Below are 23,644 nucleotides of genomic sequence, written 5' to 3' on the forward strand. Positions count from 1 at the left end.
CACATGACGTGGTCACGTGACGGGAAGCTGGTAATTTTGCGTCGCAATTACGCATGCGGATAAGGACGATTTCATGGAAGTTAGTCTTTTGTTTATGGCGTTTATAGAACAAAAAATAAGGTCCGCATGGCTATGTAATTCTGTAAGATTTATCACAGATTTCTTTTTTTATGTTTTAAGGCAAAACATTTTACATAGACATTTTGTGATTGTTTATACTCAAACAGGAAAATATTAATATATCATAAATGTTTAATTATCTATGGTTTATTTAGTAAAACTGCGACCTTTTTAAAAGTAACTCGTTTAGACAGGTTTTTGCTGTCACTTCGGATTGTACTAAAAAACAGGGAGAAAGTCTCACAAATGTGGCATGTGGAAATTTAATTTTTAAGTGCACAACTAGCTGTTATGTACATCATATTTTCTTTAGTATGCATAGGGGATAATTTAGGAAAATATAAGCCTTATTTCGACATTTAGGTCATTGACTTCATTGTCCCTGTAAAAAAAAAGGCAGGTCAATGCGTCTGCCATATTGTGAGTGTCAAGTTCTCCCCGGGAACCAGTGCAGTCCCCCATAGGGCTTTCTATATTAAAGCAGTACTAAAATTAACATTCAATAAAAAGTTAATCAATAATTTTATACACAAAAATATAAGTTAATTTTAGTACTACTCAATGGCTGTTATTGAAAAATAAATATTAACTATATCTGCAAATCATACGAGTGCAAACATATAACAGTGTGTTAGAAATATGCATAGCCCCAAGGCTGCCAACGTTCTCTTTGATGATGTGTAGGTACAGCTATAGGACAATTTCATTTTGTGCAAATTAATCAGGGTCTGTCCATATTAGCATTTTTGTTAAAATGTGTTAAAACATTCAAAAGTGTTGAAGGCTGACGATAATTCACTAAGAGTACATCATTAGCAAAAATCTACGCCGTGGTGGCAAGTAGTAAGTGGCCACTAAACTTGCAGAGTGGCTAAAGCAGATTCCAGGAAGAACCTCCGAGATGCATGTCCAGAAGATGAGTTGTCAGAACAACTAATGTACTATCATCACTTGTTATGTATTTCCTTTTTTCAGTTATTTAGATAGTATCTAATATGGAAAAGAATATCTTGGACAGCGACAAGACAGGCAGTACAGTCATAGCAAGCTTTTTTTGTACGTGGAACAGAACTGTCACTCACAATATGGCGGCGACTTTAACGTACTATCTTGACGCTCGTGCAACCCCCCTATAAACCAGGACGAGATGGTTTAGCCCAGAAAGATTGTTGCAATGCTTCTTGATGGGCCAGCAGTGGATACCTTGACTGTGGACGGAGTGGCTAGGTTGTAGAGGCATCACATCTGCGTTTTCAGCGGCTCTTGCTACATTTCTCCGGTACATTAACATTGTAGATTTTATTTAGCAAACGGAGAAGCTCTGAAAGCCACCAGAGTCAAAACCAGCGGGACTGTCGCACATTTGGGAAGGTTCACCATCCGCTGTGCGTGCGACGCTTGAGGGACTGCAGGAACCAACTGCACCGTTTCTCCAGAAACTTCATTTGCTTGTGCCAATGAGCCGAAATACCCGAATGCCTTCAAGCTCCGTTTTTAAAAGTGGGTGGTTTTATTTTTATTTTTTTAACCAATAACGTGTAGCGATGAAAAAGACATTTTTATGCGCACAGTAAAGGTGTAATTACCCAACACTTGCAAACATGGCTGCTGTGTGAACAGCAGACAGAAAAGTTTAACACTGACGTGGGAGAAGTTTAGAGCATTCATGTGCAGCTGTCCGCTCAGTAAAATGCTAGGCTTTCGTCCCTAGTTTGGTACCGCCGTCTCTGGACCTCCGAACCGGCGAACGGACTGTGTTGGAGCCGCCTCCTCCTTCGTAGGCTTCAGAGAGTCACCGCAGTGGACTTTGTTGGGAAGCTGTGGTGCCTTGCTTTCCACCCCAGCCTCCAGTGGAGGCGTCTAAGGACTTATCTACTGACTGCAGGGTGTGTTTGGAGCTAAAATGCATTTTTCCATACCCGAAACGGAGGTTCGTTCGGGTGAGAATGGTTCAAGCTACGTGGTGAGTATTTAACTTTTCCTGCTTTGCCAACTATGCTGTTATTGCTATAGGTCGGGCTAACGTTAGAGCACCAAACGTTTTAACATTTACGGAACATGTTTATTTTTCTTCTGTTTTGAATTTCTTTGTTGCCTTCAACATATATACATTATACATAGAGAGTCTTCAGAAAGAAATTAGAACACCCTCTATTGAATGTTTATAAATCCATCACTGATTATTGTTATTTTATCTCTGGCAGAGAAAGTGACTTAATTGTAACAATTTACTCATCAAGAAAATGATGGTAAATCAAGAAATATATATATATATATATATAAAAAATGTTTTCTATCTAACCAAAACGTTTGGACACCATATGCCCAGCAGCTAATCTTTCCCTCTTTGGTTGAAATTATTTTAGTGAGACTTTTCTTGTTGCCATTTACCAGATTCTCCACTTTAAGATGTGGGGGATTTTAGGGATTTCGTGTACTTACAGCCCATTTACAGTCACCATCCCTCAACATTTCAGCAAAATTAAACTCTTTCCATTTCTTCTCTAAGGAAGGGATCTTGATATCAACAGTAGCAAGAGTGTAGTTGCTCCGTCATTGACATTTTGGGGGGTTTTGGAGACTTTTGGTAGCATGTTATCAAAAGTAACATGCTTTATCTAATCTGCTCTACCTAATTTTGCTTGGATGGTGTTTTGGATTTCCTTCATCTGTAGATTATTTTTTTTGTACAAGGGGGTGGCTGATTTTAAAATATCTTTAATGCTTTTTAAAAACCTATTAGTAATCCAATAAACTGGTAAAATTTGCTTTTTGAAGGCATCAGAAATCTCTCTTCCCTCTTACTTCAGGAGCACCCAGATTAAATGTATGTGATTTAAATGAGACACAACTTTTTCAAAGGATGTTTACGGATGCCCATTATCATGTGCTCCTAATGATGTTTGCCTATGTGTAATTTTGGCCATTTTATGGATGGAATTAATGTTATGGTGTCCTAATAGTACACAGTAACTGTGTTTAATATTCTCGTATTAATTAATACACTCATTGAACAAGCAGTGGAGAAAATTGTAAAATCACAATCCTGATAATATGGACAGTTTTTTTTCTTCAAAACATTAATTTGAAATTATCATGACAATGATAAATCAAATCAAAATTCTTATCATGGCATGAAATTTATCACGGTAAATGATAAATGATACGATAAATGCCAACCCAAAAGCCAGTTAATGGATTTTTGCCATATAAGTACTTGAAGATATTAACTGACAAGTTAAAAAAACCCAACCTTGTATTTGGGTAATTTAAACAAGGTTCTGTTGTGCCAAACAAGTTCTAACTAGAATTAAGCCCAATAACGATCAAGGTTTTTTTTACGCTAACTCCAACCTGCATTAGCAAATAAAAGCTGTTTTTGATAAGACAGCACAGCCAGTTATGGTCTCACAAATCCAATAATTTGAGGGGGGGAGGAATGTGGTAACTGCAGACTCACTGGTGGTAACACCAGCTATAAGTAACATGATTTCAGCCCATTAAACAACCTAAAAATAGTTTAGTTTTGCTGCCTCTGTTTTTTTTTCATTACCCACAACAGAGCATCAGTTCTTTCAAAAATGTCATCTTACACTTTAAGCACTTTGAGAAGATTTTGGGATTGCCACCACGGTGTCAGAATCCTTATTTAGTAGAAAACACAGCAAGCATTGCTTTAATTTAGTCTCCTGATAGTTTTGCCAAGCCAAAGGAGTCTCCAACAACTCAACAGAAACAGTGTGTTTCTTTTTTTTAAAAGAAAAGATCTATGTGGTTATTTTTCTAAAACAATTTGAAAGAAGCACTGTAAAAGTCTATTGTGGTTGAGCAATGCAGGGAGTCGTATTGTTTTGACGCTGACTTCTGAATCTGCTCCCACTGCATGGGTCCAACATTTTCCTAAGTGAACAGTCCTGCTAATGGAAGGCAGTTTCTGGGCCTTTTCAAAGTGTAACTTCTGATTCTCCGAATAGACATCTTGATTGGCGTTTTCTTGTGCTTTTAACAAAAACACTGAGAGAAATAAAGCTCTACGTCGACTACTGTAGTAGTGTTCAAGTAGGAGCAGTGTTGAGATAGCTCTGGAGTCTGCTTGGGTAGGAAAAAAGGAAGTTCCGTTCAAACACAGTTGAAGCAAGAACTCTTTGAGGCTTTGCAGTATTCATTCAGAAACCTTTCAAAGTATTCAGTGTTATAAGGCTGAATAGTTTTCATGATGCGTGGTTTCTCAGATGTATTTATGCTTTCCAGGTGGTTTAAAAATGTCAGCTGCAGCATTTGACTGCTGTTCACATGGCCTTATGCTGGCTGGTTCCAGTGTCAAACACCTGCAGCTTATGACTTTTGGAGTGTGCTTATTCATATTGACAATCACTGCCTTTGGTTCCTGAAGACTGGAAGTAATTTATGCATATTTTTTTAAAGGATTCAATCTAACATCAAGCATTTCTCCATGGATTTTGTTTTCCAAATAGAAACTGTTGAAAATTTCCACTTTGAACCTTTTGTGTTGTCATTCCTGTATTGTATTTACCTTACTCAGTACAATTTCTGCTTGCCCAGCAGTGGAAAAATTTGCAGTTCAGCTTCAGCTGACAGTCCTGCAACTGCCATTGTGACCTTCTTGTGACCAGCCTTCGGGAAAGGACTTTGCTTGATTATAATATTAAAAGATGTGCTGTGCACATTGGAACTAGTTGGGCACAAAATATGCAGACCTTGCACTAAGCTTTGTAGACTAAGAAGACACACTTTTTTTTATGGCTGCTTCTCCGTAAGTACTGACCACTTGTTCACATTTCCTGTTTTTTTCTGGTGCCCTTTGTTTTCTTTGTTCATGTGGCTTTTACAGTTAGCGTCCTAAAAAGTCTGAGGATGTGTAAAAAGTAAACTGAAGTGCTACTGTATGGTGTGTTGACAGCATTGTTCATTTAAAGCTGCCACAGGCAAAATGAGTCACAGAGGATTTACAGCTTTGTAGTCGTTCAAAGAAACGCTAAAGGTTCAGGTTTGGATTAGCAAAAAACAGTTTTTCAGTAGCAGAGAAATCCAAATAATGGGGAGAAATTTTATATAGGTATCATCTTTACTCAAAGAAATTTTTAATTATTTAATTTAAATCTTTTACAACTATTTTAAGTTGCTCATGCTATATATTTTTTTATTATCATTTATTTATTTATTATTTTTTTTTAATTTTCCAGGTTTTTCAAAGCATTTATTTCTGAAGCCTCAGCAGGGGATAATAAATCAAAGGAGGATGATTATAAGGTGAAGATCTCCAGGCCTAAAGTTAGAAAGTCAAGCTGGCAGATAATTTTAGGATTGGAGTTAAAATACAAAATTGGGATATCTGTGCAAGGAAAAACATGCAGCCCTTCCTTTGAATCTACCCAAAGTGCTTATTGTACTCAAAAAATGCAGGGTCATTCTTCCTTCCTGCCTTGATACTGTGTCCATTTGTTGTTGTTTTTTTAAAACCCCTTCAAATTCCTAAGGAGCTAGGTTTGTAGTTAGAAGCAAGTATTGGTTTGTATCCTTGGCTTTCAGTGGATTCAATGTTTTAAAGTAAAATCAAAAATAATTGGATGCAAATTTACCTGCACCAGCTCATTAAGAAGCTGTCAATGCTGCAGTGATCTGCTGTTAATATTAAGACAAAATTGGAAAGGAAAGAGTTAGTCTCTTCACATCCGAAGAGGATAAATCCTCAGTTTGTAGTTAGAGTTGGTGTAACCTCTGTGGGTGCGGCTGATATTTCTAAGAATTGTTTTGCTTTTTGAGAGTGATCATCTTTTCCGGGTGTTTTATTTATGGAAGGGGTTTCAGTGAGGACTTCTGCCAAAGCACATAATTTGGCATTTCCGTTGCTACACCTGCTTATTGGAACACAGAAAGAAATGTGCGTCTTTCTTGTTTAACATCTTGAAATCGTTTTATGCTTAACTTGACTTGCTGGTCCAATAAAAACAGGGGTGACAAAACTCAAAGTTTGTCAATCCAAACAAGAAATTTAACTTTGGTTACACTTTGCTGTCAAAGAAAACATTTTAAATATCAATGTATAAAAAAAAAGAAAACAAAAGTTTCGGGGTTTTTTTTGGAACTTTGTAATGTGCATTTCTGTAAATATACACAGTCAGATGTTAGACAGAGGTGAAATTAAGGTGTAGGATGTCATTTAGTTCCTGAACACATTCTTGCTAGTTGCGACTTAATTACCATGTTGTTTTCCTTGGCAGAAACATTTGTCAGCGCTTTGCCAAAAAAAAAAAGTCATGCAGTAGACGCAGACCTGTATGAGATTTTTTCAGTAAGTTAACCTTGAGGGAATAATTGCCTGAGCTCCATGAATGCGGAGAAGGATATTATCTCTGGCATCTCATTTAAAGAAACATTTTAGCTTTATGATGGAAGATTTGAACGGTTTTGAAATTGTACATTTTAAAAACCTCTTTATGATTCGCTTACAATTTCATCTTTTTTAGAAAGCTTTTTAGGAGATTATTTACACAACCTTTCTTCCGTTTTAATCTCTTTCTTTTGATTTGGATCTGCGCTTCCACCTGCAGGCCTACAACATCCATGTCAATGGCGTGCTGCACTGTCGGGTACGCTACAGCCAACTCCTCGGCCTCCATGAACAGGTGAGGCTCCTGCTGTCACAATGCACCCTCCTCCTAGGTGGCACATCAGCGTAAATACCATCACACTCTGTGACCTTTCCTGCTTCTTTATGCTGTATTCTTGTTCTAAATCTGGTTTGAAGCTTTGTGCTTTTTTTCCCCTCCTCCCTCCTTGAAAGCTGTTGCTGTTCAATGGCAGAATTACGTAGGGGATGTGGAAGGAATGTACTTGGCCTTAGTTACATGTCACCTGCTGAGAAAAGGAACCTAATCTGGGGGGGGGGACGTGTTTTTTTTTTCTCTGAATGGATTAGTTAAAAATTATTATGCAGGAAAACGTCTTTCTGGCTGCAAATTGGAAGAAATTAGTCTGGTTGTTAAAATCAACTCATGTGTACCCTAGTCTTGTATTTCTAAACATTTAATGAATCAACAAGAAGCCTAAACTTTACAATCTTTATCCTCCAATCTGTGTCCTCCGGTTTGAGAGTTGCTGTTGCCTGGTAACAGGGTGTGGAAGAGACAGGCGCAAATTTTCCCTGAGCATCAACCCCAAAGGGCTTCTAATGTTGAATGCATGACCCCGAAAACACTGAAGCTAATACAGGCTGCATACTTTACCGTCACTGTTAAGCAATTCTGAATATTTATTGGCTGACTGATTTTCTCTCTGTCTAAATATTTGGTGCAAATATTTAGATGGAAACCAGTGAAAACCAGTCAAGTTCAGCTCCATAAATCCTAAATGAGCTCGTATTCATGCAGGTCAAATTTTTTCGGTGGGTGTTCATGAGATTTTTCTCTGCAGATATCAGAGCTTAACTGTACGTTCAACCTGTGCTTCTTCTGTCAAGCTGAAAATAGCACAAGGCGATATTAAGGTATAAATTTCCATCCTTCCTTTTGCACTCACTTACCACGGTCCTCTGTCACCATGCTGCAGTATGTGTGGGAGTCAAGACCTGGGTGCTTTTATAGTCTTAAAACATGTCACTTAAGTCCAAAGGATAATTGGGATGTACAGCTTTTGCCTGAGGAAACGTACAGGCTGGAATTAGACCGCATCTGGTGTGAGATTCTGCATTTGTGAGGTTTTAGTTTAGGACTTGGAACTCTTTAAAGAAACAGCTTTTAGATGATAGAAAATGGAAAATGAGGCAAGACGCTGGAAGGCCAAGTAAACTTGTAATCGCCAGACATTCAGGAATCCAGATGTGAGTTTGCGTGGTATGCACGGAAACTCACAGCTATTTATTGAAAAAATATATCTTAAAATAAACCTGTGATTCATCTCAAATTGCCTGAATCGATCTTTTTATAGCAATGAATTTGAATCATTTTAACTGAAGAGATTGCCTCTGTCACCGCCTGACTTCCCTAAGATTCAGACAGAATTTCTGTAACTAGTCTTGTTTATTCATAAAAAGCCCATTTATGTAGTGCAGTTTCTAAGACCTGTCTGAGCTGAACCACTTCTGATTTCCACCCCCAGATAAAAAAGGAATATGGCAGCAATGTGGTACCTACCTTTCCCCCAAAGAAGATCTTCACTCTGACCCCTGCTGAGGTGGAGCAGAGGCGAGAGCAGCTAGAGAAATATATGCAGGCTGGTAAGTTATTCTGTCAGAATTTCTGACTGAAAAGAAGTTTTATTTTAGATAAGATATAATGGTGGAAACTGAAAAAATGCATTACTGTTTGGATTTTGGTTGCACTGCAACCTTTGTTTCTCTGCTGTGAATGTTATAATCCAATCATGTATGGGATTGAGTCACTGATTATTGGATTTTTAAGTGATTGATCTCTGACTGATACCATCAAACTGGTATCAGTCGACCCCTGATACCAGTTTGATGGTATCTTTTGCTTAATCTGAAGCAGACCATGAGACTAAGTGTTGATCAGTCCATTTTTAAGAATCTGAACCTATTTTGTGTACATTTCTTAAATATTTTCTTTCCATCTTGTACAAGAACATTTTTAAAGGAGAGTCTGTACTAGTTGCTCCAGGTTCCTCTGTCTTTGTCATGTGAGCTTCTGTTCACTTTGCTCAGAAATCCCTGGACCGCGTCGAGGATAAACTGCAAAAAGCAGCTAAAACACAAGTCAAAGAAGTCTTTGACGTTTTAAAGCTAAATTTATAATGCAGAAGAGCATTTTCTGTAAGTCATCTCGGCACACTGAAATGTGTTTAATCAGATATATTTAGTAAACCATTCTAGAGCTTATTTTAGGTGACTTGTCAGAACACAATAGTAACTTTGTATCCTAGTTAACAAGCGTTGAAGTATCCCATTAAAACTGATCTGCTAAAACTCTTATTTTTACAAAATATCTGTTGCAGCCAATAAAAATGGAAAGTACAGCACCATAAATATAATTGTAAGTGTAGTGCTGATGAAATGTGGTGTAAATGTTTTTTTTTTCCAACCGTTCACACAACACCACTTAAATTATTCCTGTTGTTATTGTGAAAATTCATATTTTACTATAAGAGCTGGTTTTACTGTTGAGAGTTCAGTTATGAACAAACTGATCTCAGTACCAAGTAATTTGAAATGCTTGGACAAACAAACTACGCCACATGTGGTCAGAGTTTAAAAAAAACAAAAAACGGAGACCCTCATTTATTGTGAAGATTTAAAAAAAGTTTCAAGTTAATTTCGATCTAAAACTACCTTTATTTATCTTTAGCCATCTGATTGTCATTAAAAATATTTCAAATGTTCATAGTATTTTACAACAAGTTTATTTTGTTTCTATAAACATTCCCTATGATATGTTTAAGGACTCTCTTCAAAGCCCAAATTAAATATTTGTGTGATTCCAGGCATATTATCCAGATTCTTTAAACAGGCTGAGGTGAACTTGCTTCATATACAGATGCAGAACTGGCAGCAGAGCAAAGCAGCGACTTTAATCCTCAAGCACCGGCAGTTACAGCAGAACAACGAAGCGTTGTTCCAGTGTGTGTTTGCTCATAGTCTGGGAGCATACACGCACACACACACACACACAAACACGCAGGGTGTTCTTGGCCACAAGTCCACTTGGTTACATCATGGCTTTTTACATAGTTATGGAAACTTGGCTGCAGTAAACACAACCTCTTCTGACTGACTCAGAGGGCTCCAAACTTTCACATTTTGCCAAATGTTTCGACTAATTTGTTGAAGGATAATGGCTAATGGGCCGTCACGCTCACACTCACTATTGTAGAAGCTTGGCAAGTAAATACTTGAGTGTTTTTGCTACTAAAATCTTTTATTTTAGGAATGGAGCATAAAAAAATATTTTATTCTTGTCTTTCCGATGTCCAATAATGATTGACAGAGATCTAGCAGAAGCACAAAGTTACATGGTACAATCAGGGTAATCATGATGTAAGAAGAAAAAAGGAAGTTGCCCCACCTAAACATGTTTTGACAACATTCTGAAAACACACTTGACAAATTACTTGAATAATCAAACATGTTTCTCTGTTGCCGACAGAAATCACTCAAGCTGAATAAAGAGTTTAGTCATTAATTGCAATCAGAGTTTTGTCTTCTGTCGTCTTTTTGCAGTTCGACAACATCCTTTGCTGGGAGCCAGTGAGCTTTTTAACAGCTTCTTGAGGAAAGCACAGCAGGTTGGTGTTTTCTTTTTTTGTCACTACACTCATCCTGTTTCTGCCACGCCACATCATTTTGCCTCAACAGTAATGGATATTTTTTTTCCTTTGTTTTCGTCTCAAGTAGCAGAAACTATTATGTCTTGTTCTGTTGTTGTCGCTGTACCTTCTCAAATGTAGCCGGTGGGTAAGATGTGTCAGATGACGTGTGCCTTGCATGGAAATCGTAGCGAGAGCTGCCTTTTGGCAAATATGTCATCATGGTTGTTTAATGTGGGGGAGCTGGATCCTTTTGGACTAGTATGTCATAGCCAAATAGAAAAGGGTGAATCTGATGATTCATCCTCGATGACATCTGCCAAAAAACTCTTTGTGCAGCTCCTGAAAATGAGCTGAAGGAATTGAGAGCGTAAGAGCATAAACAGATTTCAAATGAAAGGTTATACGGCTGCACACTCAGGGTGACGCGTATTTGCAAGACTGTGATTCACCTTCTTGGGTAAATTAATTCGTCCAAAGCCACGTACACCCAGTCTGCCCTCCTCTTCTCTTATATAACCATAGTAGTAAGTGTTTGAGCACATCGTCAGTCAGACAGAGGGCTCTAGGTGCAGATTATGAAATGATTGACCTCCCACTGTAGGCGTTTCATCTGCAGTTTTGGTGGGGGGGCTGAGATTCCCCGCAGAGGGATAAGGCAAGATGAGAGATAATCGAGAGGAGGTGATGAGAGACCGCCTGAGGACTGAAGAAGCAGGAGCTGTCGTCTTTAATATCTACTTCAGGGACAGTTAGAAGCTCACATAGTCCTGTCATGTGTGTTAATGTTTTATTGATTTCTCCAAGACATAGCCCATCTTCAGCTCCGCACTGTGATGATTTCAGCACTGATAGCAGTGATTATTTAAGTAAATGATTATTATTTTGATTTATATTGACAATTGATTAATTGGATTTAAAAAAATATTTATTTCTTGCCTAAAATGCAATAGCAGCATTCCTTTAGTTAATGCTTGATTATTTGTAGCAAATGATGTAACTGCAGCTTAAGAATATGCTTCTAATATCAACATGTAAAAAGCTCAGCCTTTTTTGGTTTCTGAACATCAACCCAGTGTAGGTTTGATCTGTTAATTAATTAATTTATTTAATTTAATTTATTTTTTGATTACCCAATTTAATAAATGTATAGCAAAAGATGCCTAATATGAGATTTTATTTCTTCAGAATTTGACCCAGGCGAAGCTAAAACTCTGTCATTTGAGGAGTTCTGTATAGAACATATTAAAGGTTTTTTGTTTTTTTTGGCTTAATTTCTACTGAGTATGTTGTTATTACAGCAAGTGGCTTTTTGGAGTCTGAATACTCCAGTTAATGATTAATTGATTACTAAATTAGTTGACAGCTATTTCAACAATCGATTAATCACAATTAATCCAATTAATCGTTTTAACCCTAGATGACATTTTAAAATGATATCAATATGTACACAACTTCAGGGTTGTTGTGAGTTTTTAATAGTTCACATACAGACTCAGATATATACAGCATACATTGACCTAAGTTTTTTAATAAGTGCTGCTGAAGGATGTAGAATATTTTTATGTCCCAGAGCTTTTTAACTTCTTGTTCCTAATAAACACAGAAATCAACTGTAGTAGATGTGGAGAATTGTAGTTACCCGGGAAGTGAAAGTTCTTACTTTCCAACTCTAATGGCTGTTTATCAGCCTGCAGTGTGTTTCATGTATTTGGCTCAGTGTGGTTTTACTTGTGAAAGACTGGAATGTAAACACACAGCCAACCCATGGAGCTGAATTAACGCCTGGATTGTTTGGTGTTGCTCCCACAGGAGACGCAGCAGATTCCCACAGAAGATGCGGCTCTAGACATCTGCCTGTCTAACAGTCAGAAGGTTACGGTCAACATCCTGACTTCGGATCAGACAGAGGACGTTCTCGATGTAAGTGGAAAACGTAATTTAATGCACTCTTCTTATGCTACATCTGTGTCTGGAATGAATTTAAAGGAACGGGGCAGGCGTCTTGATGAACGAAGCGTCATCTGGGGATGATAACAGTTTTATTCTGCTTTACCTCTATTCTTGTGTCCTCGTCTGCAAGAATTTGATCTCTTCATGTCAGATCTTTTACATGTATTTGGCCATTTTTCAGAGAAAAATGCTGTAGACTCCCAGTGCGCTCTAAGCATGAATCAATCAATCAATCAATGTGCCTGAGCCAAAATCACTAAAATTCATAGATGAACCAGAAACTCAATTCAGCAAACAAACCATGACAAATAATACAGACACACCTCATCCTTACATCCTTTTTGTATTAATCCTCCTCCCTAAAGTCTACGGTACATCATGATATTCTTATTATCCTTTCTTTATTAAATCTTCTTCAACTCAGAGCTTAAAAACACAAATTAGCACATAAATGTTCCAATAAGTCATTTCTGTTTAACCTCTGGGGAGTTTGTGGATTTTGCCCTCTGATTATTATTATTATTTTTTTTTTTTATAAAACCTTAACCACAGTTAACCTCTGCTTACATGAGTATGACTCATAGAACAAAGTTGTGCATGTTGTACCAAAACTAAGCATGAGTTGAATGTTTCTACAGTTTTAAAACAATAACACATTAGAATAACTTTGTACATCTGTATTGCATATCAGGCAAAAATACTCACATCATGGTTTAGAAATGGTGGCTTTTTAAAATTTCACTTACGAACGATGTGAAATTGTTTATAATCTAAATTTTTAGTTTTAAATGAAGTTTCACCTGTTTAATGTTTCATCAGGCTGCTGCAGTAAAGCTCGACCTTCCAGATGACCTCGTGGGATATTTTAGTCTCTTCTTGGTACGAGAAGGGGCAGATGGAAACTTAACATGTGAGTTACATTTCAATTATCCCATTTATGCTTTATTTTGCCTTGTCCTAGGTTAAAAGATAGTGAAGTTCCTGGAAATCTGTATAAATCTGCCGTGTGTTTAAAATGAAATATTTCTGGTGCTAATTTTATCTGCTTGGTTTTGGTTATAAATATTTAAGAAATATATCTTTGTTTTTTGTTTTTTTATTCCCCATCATCAGTATAAACCAGGATTAGTTTCTGTACGCATCTTCCTTAAAAACGCTCTAATTGACCTAACATCCTAACCTAAAATCTGATTTGAAATGTTGGGGATTTTATTATTAAGTGGTGAAACTAGTGGAACAGGGAGAAATGGATCTGCCCCACCTTCCTGTGGGGATAAACGCAGCATTAAAACAGCAGAATGGACACACATTTTAATTCTTGCAGGTTTTCCCCAGCTGGGAACTGTTCAGATGGTGTCCCACCATCCCTGGTTGTTTATGGGTGCCATCATTATTTTTGTCCTTGAGACTTAAAATGCCTTCGTTCCTCACTGTTTCTTTTTTCCTGTGTCTCTCTTAGTTGTCCGGAAGCTTCAGGACTTTGAGTTGCCTTATGTATCGATTACCAGCCTGCAGAGCTCCGATTATCACATAATCTTACGGAAGAGGTAAAAGCACCTGTTCCCCTTATGAGTTTCATCATGTCATTCAGAAAAATTCTGTGCTCCAAGTTGATTGTCTAATCCTGTAATTAAGTAGGGTATTTTCTCTTTCTTGGTGTTATCGAAGTGTTATTTTAAATTGTTATTGGTAAACTCAGATCTGTGTTGAACCAGAGAGTTCAAGCTGCAAATCTGTCATTATAGTCATTCTCAAAGCGACAGATAATTTGAAGAGAGATTTGTTTTCTGTACTGGGCAATATTTATAAATGGTGGAAAGAGAATGGTTTTCATGGTAGACCTAAAAGAAGGAAAGATAACACAGTGACATGAAATGACCTTTTGTTCCGAGTTGCAGGCTTCCTCTTTCTGTTCAGTATGCAGTTACTCCAACAAAGTCTGTCTTGGCCGCTTGATCTAATTGCGTAACTCTTTCCTGTTGAATTGACACTTTTTTTAAATCACAAATAAGGCTTAAATGTGCATAAAAAACATTCACATTCTTCTGCACAGAGAATGGGAGGTAGTGATATCTAGAGACGCATGCCACCCTTTATATGTTCACTATGAATTGCAGTTGGAATCATTTAATAATTCTATTTAAAATTATTACAATAATGGAAATTTAGACACTTGGTCTGGCCGAGAGTCTCACAGCAAAAGAGGAAACATGTCATCTATAAAACCAGGAAAGAACTTCTGCTGTTCTTCATCTTGTGAGTGGAGGTTAGGTGATGTTCATTTTTCAACCATGTGAATTATTACTTAAAAATGAAAGTGCAAGTATATTTTACCATGAAGTTAGACTGTTTCCTACATGCTCCAAAATGTAATGAGTTGACCTTTATCTCTAACACAACCAGAGTTCAAATTCATGACAATATGAAGAATAAACAGTATAGTTCATAGGAAGGGTAGCCAGTAGAAAGACTCTCTGTTTAAATTCAACATGATTATGTTTCCAAAGGTACAATTAAAAAAAACTCTTCTGGAACAGTTTATTTTGGACAGACTAAACAACAAACTTTTAGCAGAATTGTACAGCACTATTTGATGAAAATCGGGGACGGCGTACAGATGTAAAAATAAAATAAATTAAAAAAAACCCCATACAAAGTGCTTGGCATTGACTCATTTGATAACCACAAGATTAATTGGGCAACTTAAAATTGTAATGTCTCCTGCATACTGAAGTATTCTAGATGGCCCATTAGCCGTATTCTAACTAAGAGCTGTAGACAAGCAGGTAAAATTGATCAAAATGGATTCCTTCAACTAATTAAAGCAATAAATCTACCACAAAAGGCTTAAAAAAATTATTTAAAAATTAACAAAATAAAGTCTGAGGGAGACAGAAATAGCGACAGAAATAGCTAAGAATTAAAAGCGCTGTGTGGTGTTAACCCAACTGCATTTAACAAGAGGTTCTCCATGTTTTCTTTAGCATACTGGAAACTCCTCAACCGGTCTGAATATATGTAGTCGCTATGCCTTATGCTGCATATTATAAAAGTACAAAAACATGAGCAAACATCCCTGGGTTGGAACAAATCCACATTTCTCTGTACAGTCCGAAGTCTGACTTCTCCCTTTGTCAACACAACATATTATTTTAACTTCCTTGGGAGTTTATTCTGTGGTTACCAGGCCTCCTGTGGACTCTGGAGGTACACAGGATGTTTACCTTCTTTTCCCCTGAAGTAAAGTCTCAGTCCTGCTGACCTAGTTTCAGCGAGGGAAGAATGAATGTAGAACTAACAAGTTGAGGAGGAGGATAAACAGACCCCTCTATATGAGATTACAGGATAGGCTGAGGTTAAAACGGATCAGAAAGTTCTCTTCACTAAATAATAAAAATGAAAAGGATTTGTCTACAAAACACTGTTTTTATGTTTATGGTTATAAAAATAAAGACTTAATAGCAACTAAAACTACAGCAGTCCTTTACTGCTCTCATCTTTTTCACTCTGTTCTGCTCTTCTTTTTTTTTCTATCAAATTTCTGATGCTGTCACATCTTTGCTCAAACGTCTTTGCTTCTTTCATATGGTCAACTTAAGTATGATTTTTTTATCGGTTTTTTTTTTCCTTTCCTCCAGACCCCTTTTAATTATTATTTTTTTCTAGGATTGCCAAAAAATGTCAGAAGGAAGGCAGGCTACAAAAGTATCTAATAATCAAGCGCGTGACGTTTATCTGTCACAGAAAAGCCATTCCATTTGGTGATTTTGATGTTTTCAGAGGAAAACATCAAATCCATAATCGGTTAATTTTTTATTATTGTATATCATATCTATTTGCATCAACATTTGATCTGTCTTTAAACAGAGTTTGTGTCTTTTTCTTACAAGTATTAATTTGTAAGTATCTCAATCTGCTTAAACCCCTTTGAAGCACATCAGTGTCCAAATTGAACCATTTATCTTCTCTTTTGGTGATTTTGTTTTCCCCTTAAAAATATGAGCTGTGGGATGTGCTGTGGTGGCGCAGGGGTTAAGCACAACCCACAAATGGAGGCCTTAGTCCTCGATGTGACCGTCGCAGGTTCGATTCCCGGCCTGGCGACCTTTGCTGCATGTCTTCCCCTTCTCTCATTGCCCTCTTTCCTGTCAATTCACTATCAAATAAAGGCCACAAGAGCCAATTAATCCTTTAAAATAAAAAAATATGAGCTGTAATTGTTGTTGATGGTTTAAGTTGTTCTGTATGGTAAACTGTTATTCTTTTAAAAATGTCTTTCATCAGCTACTGGGATATGGCGTATGATGGTGATGTAATGGACAACAGAGTTGGATTGAATTTGCTTTACGCCCAGGTGAGAACCTTTATAAGTTTTCTGAATACGCTATTATTTTCTGCCCAGCTCCAAGCTTTGTTTGCAAAACACAGGGCTCCACCAGTGTCTGGAACAATGTCTGGATAAATATAAAAAAAAGAGCATAATGTCATAGGGAAAAAAAATGATTTCTTTCCAGACTTTACTCATTTCCTGCTGCCTGGATGACAAAATGTATCTTTCCTAAAATAAGTGTTCTTCTTTGTTGGTGTTGTATAAAAAATAAAACCGCACATAGTTACCATGATGTCTATATTTTTTTCCTTCATCAATCACTTTATAGCTTAAGTTTATCTCTTTACTCAAAGGTGCTTTTGTTTTAGTGGCTAAGTGGGGCAGATGCGCTGTTACTCAAACACCTTAAAGTTTTGTGAATAGATCTTGGCTCATAGAAAAAAGCGAAAACCTTGTGAGCTCTAAGCCACAAACTCGTAAAAGACGTAAGGTGTTTTCTTAAAATGATGATTTCATCTATCTATACAGTCTGTCAGTCTGTTTAGCTACTTCCCTGCAGTCTGTTGGTTTTCGCATGTTCTGCAGTAATCAACATTGGTAGAGGTTTCTTGGAGAAAAAACATCAATAATTCAGGAAATTTCAGTCTGCAAAAGTACGAAACTTTATCATGCAAATGTTCTTATTTTAGCACACAGAAAACAAACCTCGATAAGACCTGATTGTGTTTCCATCTAGCATCTGTTGCTTTTTAATCTACTGCATGCCTGCCAGCTCCCAGAACCAAATGGAGGGGAAAAAAACGATTAAACAGTTTTGTCCTTGGGTTGAAAACTGCTTTTCTTCATCTACTGTGTCCCTTCATTTGCCAAGCTTGACATCAGCTTGACGTGCTGCAGAAGGTGCTTCTGTGTAGCACCTTGAAATCCTTGTGTTTTTGTTTTAACCTGTTTAGTCCAGAATACCTTTATGTATTGTAATAAACTCTTGTGCTGATTTACAATTTTAAGAAAGAAGTCAAGTTGACAAAGGTTTCTTTTGTATGTAAGAATTTGTTCATATTTTGTGGAGATTTTCCCACCTGAACAGTTCAGTTTACAATTCTTCCAGTGCGATAGTAAGGTCAGTCTGATTTATTCTGTTCAGTGGACTTTATCTTCCTCCTCTTGCTTCCCCAGACATTGTCTGACATCGAGCGAGGCTGGATTCTCGTCAACAAAGACCAGCAAAGGCAGCTAAAATCACTGCAAGAGAAAGGCTCCAAGAAGGAAGTAAGGACTTCTGTTTAAATTATTTTTCACTGAAATGTCACCTGAGTCCAGCTGACACTCAAAAACGTTGTCCAACTGTAAATCTGTTGAGGACAAAACTGCCTCTGGTGGATGCTGGTTTGCATTTCACCCAGGTTTTCCCATTATTGAGTTATTTTGCCTATTTAATTGTTTCAATTTTTTTTTTGTTTGTTTGTTTTTCCTTAAGTTCATCCATCTTGGCCAGACCCTGAAATATTACGGCTACTTAAAGTTTGACCCATGCATCACAGACTTTCCCGAGAAGGGCTGCCAAGTCATTGTCAGCGCCGGCAACAATGAGCTCAATTTCCATGTTAAGCTGCCCAATGAGCAGATGAAGGAGGGAAGCTTCAAGGTCACGCGCATGAGGTGCTGGCGAGTCACTTCGTCTGTAAGTGAAACCTGTGTTTGTGAAATCCACTGAGAACTTCTGGGTTTTTTTTTCTTTCTTTAATTTACATTTAGCAGCTGCTGCTTCTTTGAAGTGCCAAGTTTCATGATTAATTTTTTTTTTTCCCTTTTTTTATATTGAAATTTTGCAATTTAGGCAATCACAGCCAAATCGTAACTATCTTTTAAACTTCAGTCTCCCGTTTTTTTCTTCCTTCTTGTTCTTCTTTCCTTTTTTCCCCAAAATGCAACCTGACCTTTCTGGTTTTGAGGCCCACCAGGGGTTTGAGTCTGCAGATAAATCCTCCCTAGTCATGAAATCTTTTCTTCATCTTTGAAGAAAAACATGTGCACACCTGCATCCTGTTAAATATTGACTTTCTGTGCAGTCAAACTTCTCCATGGAAGCAATTTCTCATTCATGAAGAGTTATGAAGTGGTTAGTTTATTCCCCAAACCACCTGATTTTGTTATGTCTAGACATTTGAGGAATCCTTTATGGTCTAAATATCTCTAGATAAACAGATCGATATTTCTAGATTTGGTATGGAAAATATCTTTCTTGGCTCCCTTCTTTGAGCCGTCAGTATTGACATTAGACGCAGAGGCAACATCACACCCTGTGTTTAAAAGAGAGCAGTTGCTTTAAAAGAGGATTTTTACTCGTTAAACAGACTCACTGATTACAGACATCCTAAACTGTTCTCTGTATCTTATTTAGCAGTAGGCACAATTAATTAGCAGTACTAACTGGGAACAGTGGTTTGTGTGTGTTCCCTGTAGCAGAACTCCTCAAATGGTGGGCTGCAGACAGAATCTGGATCTAAATAGGGGTCTTGTACAGAGTTTTCTGACGTTTTTTCTGTGCACAGAAGTAGAGATGAATGAGTGTGACACAAACACTGCAGATTACAGACGAAACTCTGCCTGACTGTCTCTAAAGAGAGAAGAACGGAGGACCAGCTGAATGTTTTTATTCAGATGGAACCGAAACTAGCAAAGAATAAAATACTTTTTTTTGTTTGTTTTTGAGGCGTTGTACCAACAGTCACCTAAAATTGGAGCACGTAAAAATATCAAAGGACCCAATTTGACAGATCCACCAGTTAATTGGCAATAACCAACTGGATGGTTCTGAGTCAATAACCAACTCAACAGGTGTTAGGACAGGCTGACAGCAGGGGCTTTGATTGTTGAGATTATTTGAAATGGAAAACATGGGGAAATAATTGTTTTTATACACTGACCTTAATAGAACTTGAGGACTTTTAGAGGATGTACATTCTTACTTTGAACAAGATTTCCAAAAGGTGGCCGGCATTTCTTTGATAGGGGTTAAAAGCTAAAAACTAGAGCAGCTATGCTGTAAAGCATCACACTAACTGAAGTAACAGGCTGAGTGATCAGCAGACATTCCTCCTCTGTGGAAACGATTCACCATTTCATTTTTAAATAGCTTCTTAGATCTGCATGCTTCCTCTTACCTCATTTACATTCACCTCACTGGTACTAAAATGGCTTTAGACTTTGAGTCTTCACTCAGTAATAACCTCCACATCAAAGAGTGTTGTTGTAGTTGCTATTTGTTAGCACCTTGATATTGTGCTTTTTGTGACCAAAAGAATCGATCAGATATCTGAGTTTCTTCATTTCAGGGGTTTCAGTTATAGCTGTAGTAAAAAATATTCTTTGATGACAAATAGTGCGCTAATAAAATCGTCGAAATTTCTACCTTTCTATTGCGCTGACAAAAATTGCCACTGTTAATTCAGTCAACATTTGCAGATGCAGCACTGTATTCAAATGGGGATGGTTCACTTTTGTATTGCATCAATATGCAAGCAGTTGCGTATCAGAAATGGTATTTAGATTTTGTAACGAATTTGCTCACGGATCTCGACACATGGCAGCACATAAAATTAAAAAGCCTCTTGGCCTGGTTGATTACAGACGGAGAGTCCCGACGCTGCCCAGCAGGGTGATTAATTCCTCCGCTCACTCTGAGAGGTCAAAGTCATTTTAATGAGCCCTTTCCTGTCTAACAAAATATCTCCAGCATCTCATTTTGTGCATCACTGCAGCCACTTTTAATAGCTGAATGTCAGGTTACACGTAAACGCCGTGCGTGTTGGTGCATTTGTTTTTCCTTCTGGGTGTTGTGTTTTTGTGAGTCTGATTAGCATTCCTCAAGGAAATGCTCTTAGTGAGGAGCTCAGCTTCTTGAAGTGTTGATTTCAGGGATCTTTAGAAAAAGACAGTTTTGATTTCATTTGAAAAACGACATTGTAGATGAAAACATGTAGACAAGGTGTCTCAAGAGTAACTCTTGCATTCCAGGTTGTGCTTGTGTTCTGGATTGTATTTTTAACAAATAAACTCAAAATAAGATTGGGGTGTTCTGTTCTGTTCTTCTTTATTTTAACTGCAGCAAGTCCCTGTATCAAATGGTACGACTAATCCCTGCAACTCGACAAAATGTGAGGTGAAGCTGGAGCTCGCCTTTGAGTATCTAATGAGCAAGGATCGCCTCCAGTGGGTCACCATCACCAGCCAGCAGGTAGGTGGAGCCTGGTCAGCTCAATTCAAATTAAAAAATATTTTGTTGATCCCAAAGGGAAATTAAATGTTGTAACTCATAATAATTCAGATTCTTCAAAGAGTTATTGTAGATGGTGATGACTGTTGACAGGAAAGATCTCTTGTAGGAACTTTTGTGTTCTCGGCTCTCGCATAAAGAAATTGCTCAAAAGGCGAAGCCTGTGTGAGAAGCTGAACGATTTCTTCAATGCACAAAAGCTATTACTTTGGCATGTTAGCCTTGAGTTCCTGTAATTAGATATATTAGACTGAGTCATGACTCCCACTGCTGTACCTTTTTATATTTATTCTGTTAATAAAATTGGCTTTGTACTTGTGATTCCAGGCAATCATGATGAGCACTTGCCTTCAGTCTATGGTGGATGAGTTGATGGTGAAGAAGTCAGGTGGCAGTATAAAGAAGGTTTGCGTTAATAAAAATGCATAAATACATTTCACGTCCTCTCTGTTGTGTAAAATTAATTTGGATTTATTTTCATTAAACTGCATTTACTATTGGGTTAATTATTTAGCATTAAATTATTTACTTAAATCATGTTTTTTCAATTGATGACTGTAAATAATTTTGTATGATTATTTAAGCATCAAACATTTGAATTAGTAAATAATTTTCCAACATTAAATACATTTTCCTATAATTTTGAGTATTTTTTTCTCTCTTTTCTCTTTCCAGATGCTGAGAAGGCGACACAATGGCTCCATCCATCGGTCTGACAGTCAGCAAGCTGTGAAATCTCCCCCTCTACTGGTGAGTAATGGAATAGCAGGCTGATTGTCTTTGATGATCGAGATGACGGGTGTAATAATTTTTCACTTTGACTTATTTTTTTGGGGTCACAGGACTCCCCTGATCCGAGCCGAGAACAAATTGTCAAGCTGTCAGTGAGTATTACTCTGCCCTCTTTCTGGTCTCTTGACATCAAACTAAAGAATGTTTGATTTATTTTTATCCCTTGAAGTTTCAACCGCTCATTTTTATTTTTTATTTTTTCAGACCAAGCTGAATTCGGTGTCTCTCAGAGGGATCAGCGCATCCAACTCTGCAAATGATATCAGCGGCGACGACTTTCACGGCAACTACGCTTTCGAGGGAATTGGCGATGACGACCTGTAACGCGCAAATTGCCCTGCTTCCATTCTTCACTTCACCAGTAACGACTAAAGCAACAAAGATCACGAGCTGAACTGAGCCGAGCGATCCACACAAGGCATCCACGTCTGCAAGATTGTAGCTTCTTCCAAGAGAACTTGCTGCCTTAAAGCTCCCATTTACTCTTTCACCACCATTTGCTCTTTTAGACTCTAAAAGGCTCGCCCCGATTAGTTTTGTTATAATCATTCCATTAAGACTTTTTAAGTCATATTGATTTTTACATGAGGAAAACCTTTCAAGTGGCTGCATGTTCCATCTCCAACCAGAGCCAAATGTTTGTTTGTTTGTTTGTTCGTGTAATGTGCAGACCTGCCACTAGTGATTATATCCCAGAACAGGGGGGAAAAAAAAATATAGTGCTTGCAGTGATCCAGCAAATGTGTTAAAATATATCTCACAACTACAGAAAATCTAGACCAGCTGGTTCGCCATATAGATCAGTGTTTGGCTTTTCAAACCATGCTTCTAAAACGTTTCCTGCTACTCTTGTTCCAAGTTAGAAAAAAAAATAAGTCCAGTTAGAAGAGGTGTCACTTCTCCTGCCTTCAGAAGCAGTCCGATGCCTTAACTTGTCACTCACCGTAGGTTGAGAGCAAACATTTCAAACAAGAAGAAACTTGATGGAAGGTCATTCGAATTGGTGGAGCTGCTTGCATTTGCCAAGCCCATCATTTTGCACAGTATTAAAAATAGTTGAGCTGAATTTTTGAGCTGAGGCTCGAGCGTGACGGTAAAAACATGAAAATCCATTTTCTTTTTTTTTTTTAAAGGGTTTTTAAGGTTTCTCATTAATGCCAAATTATAGTTTACTAAAGCATTTTGCACAAAAATAAAAAAACAAATTATGATAATGTCACTTTTTATATTCTGTACTTGCAAGTAAGCATTCTGAATATGTACTAATATCTGTATCATTGCTTATTGTAATCAAATAGCTTAAATATAATCTAAGCTGTATGAAACAAAGCCTACATGGACCAACATTGATCATGTTTACATGATGTTTGGGGGACGTTTTGGTTTAAATCAAGTGTTTACAAATTTATCGTGATTTTTCTGTCTTGTTCTGTTCTGACAAATGATCCTGAGGGGAATGTTCTCTGAATTATTGTGATTTGTTGGTTGTTTCAATCATGTTGAATGTTTTAATTAAAAAGAATGGTGCTTCGAAGTGGCTAATGTAATCAGAGTTGCTGTAATGAACAAAGTTTCTATGGCGTAGGCAACAGATTGAACATATCTCACTGTTTAAAAAAAACAAAACAACAAAGTATCATGTCGCCGCTGTTGTCTCGGTGAGTTATGAGGCCATTAAATGTAAATCAGTGCCAACGGATCAACAGCTTTACTCTTACTGGTAACTGGAATGACAAATGATGCAAATGTTTTCATCCTTTGGCTGCTTTCATTCTTTTTACTCCCTCTGTTGTTTTATAGATAGGTCAATATCAACAAAGGTCATTTTTTTATTTTCTTCTTTTCCCGTCACTTCAGAGTTCACAGCGCTGCAAGATCCTGATTGTTGGTAAATG

General features: G+C 37.4%; 1 protein-coding gene across 1 annotated transcript; it reads left to right on the forward strand.

Annotated features, from left to right (window-relative positions):
• The first annotated feature begins 1,292 nt into the window (after positions 1-1,292).
• On the forward strand, positions 1,293-23,644 carry snx17 (sorting nexin 17). The gene is made up of 16 exons (XM_005800216.3): positions 1,293-1,620; positions 1,832-2,083; positions 6,693-6,767; positions 8,239-8,356; positions 10,313-10,377; positions 12,211-12,321; positions 13,171-13,261; positions 13,811-13,898; positions 16,636-16,705; positions 17,858-17,950; positions 18,159-18,362; positions 20,790-20,918; positions 21,285-21,362; positions 21,633-21,707; positions 21,800-21,841; positions 21,954-23,644. Exons 2-16 carry the CDS (start codon positions 2,024-2,026, stop codon positions 22,071-22,073), a joined length of 1,419 nt encoding a protein of 472 aa, XP_005800273.1. The 5' UTR covers positions 1,293-1,620; positions 1,832-2,023; the 3' UTR covers positions 22,074-23,644.

The sequence above is a fragment of the Xiphophorus maculatus genome, chromosome 15, assembly GCF_002775205.1.
Source record: "Xiphophorus maculatus strain JP 163 A chromosome 15, X_maculatus-5.0-male, whole genome shotgun sequence".
Classification (NCBI taxonomy): domain Eukaryota; kingdom Metazoa; phylum Chordata; class Actinopteri; order Cyprinodontiformes; family Poeciliidae; genus Xiphophorus; species Xiphophorus maculatus.